The sequence below is a fragment of the Lipotes vexillifer genome, unplaced genomic scaffold, assembly GCF_000442215.2.
Source record: "Lipotes vexillifer unplaced genomic scaffold, Lipotes_vexillifer_v1.1 scaffold532, whole genome shotgun sequence".
Lineage (NCBI taxonomy): Eukaryota > Metazoa > Chordata > Mammalia > Artiodactyla > Lipotidae > Lipotes > Lipotes vexillifer.
In genome coordinates this window covers 2,815,246-2,821,872 of record NW_006798027.1, presented here as the reverse complement: position 1 = coordinate 2,821,872, position 6,627 = coordinate 2,815,246, and the positions used below count along the sequence as shown (strand labels likewise).

At 43.1% G+C, this 6,627-nt stretch overlaps 1 protein-coding gene across 1 annotated transcript; it reads left to right on the top strand.

The window, feature by feature from the left end:
- Positions 1-819: 819 nt before the first annotated feature.
- Positions 820-6,384, top strand: LOC103079376 (abhydrolase domain containing 17C, depalmitoylase). Its single transcript, XM_007470084.1, has 2 exons — positions 820-1,019; positions 4,921-6,384. Exons 1-2 carry the CDS (start codon positions 820-822, stop codon positions 5,138-5,140), a joined length of 420 nt encoding a protein of 139 aa, XP_007470146.1. The 3' UTR covers positions 5,141-6,384.
- Positions 6,385-6,627: the final 243 nt, after the last annotated feature.

Here is a 6,627-nt window from a genome sequence, read left to right as displayed (position 1 = left end):
TCCTGGGATTCGTCTATTTTGTTCATCACATCTGGGGTGCTCGTTCTTCTGCTTGGGCCAGGGTAGCTCACCATCACGTCTCCTCCCCACCAACGGGAAGGGGAGGGCATGGAGCCTTCTATTTAAAGTTAGGACCTGCAGGTTGTACATGTCACTTTTGCTCACAGCCCACACCCAAAGCTTAGTTGTCTGCACACCAGGCTGCCAGGCAGGCCAGGAAATGAAGCCTGTATTCCACACAGCTGTTTACCCAACTAAACCTTGGTGGACAGTGGAGGGGGAGAACGTTGATGGATTGAAAGACTCGGAAGGGTTAAACCCCAAGGAGAGGCTATAGAAAATATATTTGCCTTAAATTAATTGTCTCCCATTACCTTTTCCTGATGATAAATGTTAATTTCTTTCTTACTTTATTAAAACCTCACTTAAAGGACTCTAATAATATTATGATCTAGCAAACACGCTTCTGTTTTTATTTCAGAAATACATTAGGATGGTCAAAGAAACTCAGGAGGGGAGAGTAGGAAATGAAATGGCTCTGGGAACACTGAAATGAAGTTTATGATGCATTCATATAGTTAATTTCCGGAAAAAAATGTCGTGTTCATTATTTTTGCAAAAGTTGTGGAGGACAGAATCTCAGTCACTTAGTACTGAGATAGGCCCCTAACATTTTTGTGGCATTCACATCCATCTTCAGCTAAAGGGTACCCGTGAGATGACGTGGTTCTAAACTGGCAGGTGTGGGAGTTTTGTGAGTTTATGATACTGTGGTGTTGGTCTCACTCTCTTTTTCTTTCACACATCAGCTAACGGCCCATGCCCTCTGATTTCTCCAGGTATGGCGTAAGCCCCGAGAACATCATCCTCTATGGTCAGAGCATCGGGACTGTCCCCACGGTAGACCTGGCCTCCAGGTACGAGTGTGCAGCCGTAATTCTCCATTCGCCTCTGATGTCTGGATTGCGCGTGGCTTTTCCCGATACCAGGAAAACGTACTGCTTTGATGCTTTCCCCAGGTAAGCTCACTCCTGTCCAACAAGTGCTAAGGCATCCAGTGACCCAACTTCACATCAGATGCCACCGTTAATTGTGGGCTACTAATAAATGTCTCCCGAATGCAGCCGGACGTCAGCCCCTGTGCTGCACTCCTCAGGGAACGTGGAGGTGGATATGACATGTACACCAGCCAGAAACCTGGTCCTCTGGGCTGGACTCATTTGTAAAACAATCTACCCGATGATGTATAAGGACCTTGCTTGTACCGATATCCAGGATTAATTGGTTTAGCTGGATGTGCAGGATAAAAAAAAAAAAGTGCCCACATGTCTTAAAGGAACGTCTAGTTCAGTGTTCTTTCATTCGCTCAGATGGACGTGTATAGTTGAATCACGAGAGCTAAATGCAAAATCTGTGATGAGGCCATTAGCAGTGGTCTAGACACTCAAAGGAAAACCGCAAGCATCCCCAATTTTGAAATTTCTGTTACTCTTTCAGTCAGGCCAGTAGGTAAGAGAAAAAGTGACATGAGCTCTTTGGAAGCTGGTAATGGGCTGCAGGGACCATGTAAGTGGCTGGTCTCCTTCCCTCCCCTCCCCACCGCCCCAGACCAGTGCGACCACTCATTCCTCCTGCCGCCCACTTGTGCCTGAAGACCCCTCCCCTGCAGAGGGGCCGGCGCCCTCTGCTGGAAGCGTGTGCATGAGAGCCCACTGCCGGGCCCCCTCCTGCCGGCGCCCCAGGGGCAGCAGAGCCCCTGCCACCCCAGTCCCTGCTGTTTTCTAGTCCCCTAATAGAAGGAAGAAAAACGGGCAGCTGTGTATACATGCAAAAGCAGCAAGCACACTGTTTTCTTGAGTACCTCTCTTTGAAAACCTCTGCTTGTTTTTTAAAATCTAAGCTGAGGAAAGTATTTACTAAAAACTATTTGCCCACGCGGTACGTTGCTAAACGGGCCGAGACTCTGACAGCAGGACTCACATGGCCACTTCGCAGAAGCAGCCTCAACGGAAGAATGTACAGTTTTCAGATTTTGATTGGCCCATTCATTGCTGTCATTCTGTTGTTGCCGGGAGAGAAAAAGAACATCATTTGGTTAGATAAACATCTGTTCCACAGACTGGCTTGTTGCACAAGAAGAAACTTTCTCTTAACACCTTGGGTGAACTTCACTTCTGTGCACCCTGCACCAGGCTCAATGCAGTTCAGCTTCATGGGAAAGTTGAACGAACTGCAGATTTCCAGTGGCCTGGCTGAGAATGCTAAGTAGGGCCCATGTGCGACTCAAATGTGGCCTTATTTGTGCTGAATGGGTATTGAGAGGCCAGTTTGTTGAAAGGGAGATATTTAGCATGTTTGCGGGAAGCTATGCTAGGAGTTACCCTGGCAACAAAATGAATAGGTTTTCCCCCACTCTTAAATTAGCATATACCTTAAAATACAGCCACGACAACTAATTATAGCTTATTCATTAATAGGAAGCCAGCAACTAGTCTTTACTGGGTTTGTCTGATCTGCCAGTCCATGGCTAAACATTTCACGCCTCGTATCTCAGAAGACTCATTTTACAGGTAGGAAACTGAGGCTTAGAAAGTGAAGCGATTTAAGCTGCTTAATTAAGGTTGGTGAGTGGAAACAGCCAGAAAAGGCCATTCATCCTATTCAGTACCATAAAGTATTAATATGATAGATTTCAAACCATTAACAGTCACATGGACTTTCATCATTAATTGAATTTGGGGAATGTTTTCTTACGGTGTCCATTGCTACCAAATGCACACTTGTCTCTGTGTCCCTCTCTCTCTCTTTTTTTAAAAAATTTATTAATTTTATTTATTTATTTCTGGCTGTGTTGGGTCTTCGTTGCTGTGTGTGGGCTTTCCCTAGTTGCGGCAAGTGGGGGCTGCTCTTCGTTGTGGTGCGTGGGCTTCTCATTGCGGTGACATCTCTTGTTGTGGGCACTAGGCACGCGGGCTTGAGTAGTTTGTGGCACACGGGCTCAGTAGTTGTGGCTCATGGGCTTAGTTTCTTCACCGCATTTGGGATCTTCCCGGACCAGGGCTCGAACCCATGTCCGCTGCATTGGCAGGCGGATTCTTAACCACCGCGCCACCAGGGAAGTCCCTGCCCCTGTCTTTAAAAGGAAGGCACTTTCCCATTTCTATTTTAGTATTAAAAAAATAGAGATAAGGAGTCCTGATTATTATTTGGTTGGTGGTTTATTTTCTTTTACCTCCTTTACATTTAGAATCAGCTGGTGGCATTTAACCTCAGGTACATCCATCCTCCAGGTTGCAGAGAGTCTCCTAACTCATGCAGCATGGAGCTGTCAGTAAATAGATTTTTAAATTGAATATAACGGGACTATTGCATTCTTAGAAGAAGTCACTTTAAAATTTAAATATAAGAGGAAAGTAGATTTCTCAACAAGATTCCTAATCTGCAGAATTGACCCCTTCCACAGTGGTCCTGATCTTGGCAAATGACATGGCTGATGAGATTTTGCAGCCTTCCCGGATGTCTTGAGGTGGCTGGCAACTTCCTGAGTTGTTAATAAGGCTCTGTGACAGCTGTTTGTAGATCTTTGGAACGTGTAATGGATGTCAGAGCTCTGTACTATCACCACAGCCTCATGTCTGTCCTTCAGTGATCTCTCCGAGCTTCAGTTACCTCCTTGGTTTAACAGAGATGGTCCTTCCTCTTTCGCTGTGGCTCATTGGAGATGCAATGCGGTTTTGTATGTAAAGTGCAAAGCACCTGGCTGTGGTCAATGCTGAGTAAATGTTAGCTATGACTTTTAACAAAACGATCCCTACGGGTAGTACCAATTTGATCCCTCTGTAACTTTGGCTAGGATCAGATACTGAAAGTCAACAGTAAGGGGGTCTCTGGCAGGAGGCCAGAATGGACAGAGGGTCGCCTGTCTCCATGTGTTTGCAGGTGAAATTACAGTTGCCTCTGTCAGAGAGGTTGCCTACACACGCAGCCCAACAAGGTTTACAGTCCTCTTAATTCCTCTTTGGGAAACGCTTTCAGAGTCTGCAGCACATTCTTTTGGAGATGCTCAAATATTCATCCTTTGTGGGTAGCTTTGATTTTTGTAAAGAGAAATCATTCAGAATTCAATCTAGATGTTGTACCTTAAGTTTTCAAGCTGAATAGTATGGTTTTTACTTAAAAATGAGGTTATTTGTTTCTATGAAATGAGGTTTCTGAGGATCTTGTTAATCGATGCTCAAGGTGGCTTACACGGAAAGAGTCCTGAAAACTTGAGTGGCTGTGGATTCAGTGCTCAGATTTCAAAAGAGATATTCATTCTGGTATGTTAAGGTCTAGCTTGTTTATTTAAAAAAAAAAAATCCTCTCTCCAAAATATGAATATATCAGGAATATTAGTTACTGGATTGCTAGTCTGACGACATTTAGGAGTTCTGTTTTTAATTAAATACCTTCAACAGAAACACGATGTGGCTAAATGCAGTGTGGTATTCCCAGTTGGCTCTTGGAACAGGAAAAGTGGAAAAACTTCATGGAAAGTGGAAAAAGTGGGAAAACTTCAGTGGAAAAACTCATGAAATCCAAATAAAGTCCGGAGTTTGGTGGTGTACCAATGCTGGTTTTCGGTTTTGAGCAGTGTCCTATTGGTAACGCGTGGTGTTGGCCTTATGGGAAAGGGGTTGGGGTGGATAGGAGCTCTGTGTTATCTTTGTACCTTTCCTGTAAATCCAGAATTATTGCAAAATGCAAAATTAATTTTTTAAAAAGTGAATTACTAGAAAAGTGAGGGGGGAAAACACCCTCGCGTGCTTACCTCCCTTGCCTGTGAACATCGACTCGGTTCCATTAAGTGGGATGTCTGTCATCTGTGAGCATAACTAAAGGAGTCCTTTTCCTCCCTCTCCCCCTTTTCCTGTCTTGCAGCATTGACAAGATATCTAAAGTTACCTCTCCCGTGTTGGTCATTCATGGTACAGAGGACGAGGTCATCGATTTCTCCCATGGCTTGGCCATGTACGAGCGCTGTCCCCGGGCCGTGGAGCCCCTCTGGGTCGAAGGGGCTGGCCATAATGACATAGAGCTTTATGCACAATACCTAGAAAGGCTAAAACAGTTCATATCTCACGAACTTCCTAATTCCTGAAGAAGATGACTTGATTTTACCTCATCTACTGTGAACACAAGAATCCTCGGTTTTGCACATGCTTTAACTGGATAGCTGGCATGGTGGGATGACCACGAGGAAGTGCCCAGCTTTTCAGGCATCCTACTCAAAGAGCTGAGGGCATCTCGGTCTTTCATATCCAGAGGTTCTACTAACTCACACATCATGTTAAACTGAACAGTTGTGATTCCCAGCTTCATCGCCTTGCAGAATGGGAATGAGAGCTGAGTGGGAGGACCGTTTTCTCCTGCTATAAAAGATGCTCACACCCCTTTCTATTCCTTACCCACCACGTAGGATTCATTTATGCAGGACTCAGCCTCTCTCCACCCGTGTTCTCAGTATGTGAGCTGCAGCTCTCTTTCAGCCACTAGATTCATGGGTCCAAATCCATTTGTGAAGCTGTGATAGTGTAACTGGAAACCATCGTGATGAAAATTGCTTCATTAATTTTTGTTAACACTCCGATCTTTCCCCCAAACAAATCAGTTAAAGGGTAATTTACTGGAACTATCATGAACGGCTTCATCAACTGGAACCATATGAATATAACTGGAATATTCTTAAAAGGAAACTGGGTTTTTTTTTAAGTGTAAATTTATTACTAGTCCACAGAGTTTTAATATTTTGATCGTCTGGTTGGTCTAACAAAGAACCTAGCCGACTTACCTTCTGTAAAGTCCTCCTTGTAGGCTTTTTTAAAGTACTGTACCTATATGCAATTACATTGTGCATAGATTCTTAATGGATAGTTTTCTTTTGTCAGGCTACAACAATGAACTGCAGATTCCTTGTTTGTAATGTAAATGATTGAATACATTTTGTTAATACGTTTTTATTCCTATGTTTTGCTATTAAAAATTTTATAACATTTCCAAAAAATTACAAGTTTATGCTTTGAAAAATTTATGTAATTAAAATTTCACTAAACTAATCCTTTTAGTTTAGGAGTTATTTGGGTTTTGACGCTGGAGTTGCGCCAGTAAGCATCAGAAGTGTAAGATGCTTAAAATTGCTACACTACTTGTGTTGGTTGGGGGTTTGGGTTTGAGGGTTCATTGGTTTTATTAAAAAAAAATTTTTTTCCCAAATTTAAAAGCCTTAAATGTACTGTAAGCCTCAGATTGTTGTACAGCTGGATTGCGGTTGATTGCCAGTTTGTGTACTGTTGCTTGGATGCGACACAGCGGTTGTTCATGGAATAAAGGATGCATGGATCAGAATGTGTGGGCTCATGCAGTTTTTTTCCTTTATCTCTCCATCAAAGAAAACATTCTGTCTAGATTTGAGAAGAAACCCTCGGAGCTTACAAACGTCACTACCTTTCTCAAAGTGTATATATTTTTTTAACTTTTTATTTTATATTGGAGTATAGTTGATTAACAATGTTGTGATAGTTTCAGGTGTACAGCAAAGTGATTCAGTTACACATATACATGTATCTATTCTTTTCCAAATTCTTTTCC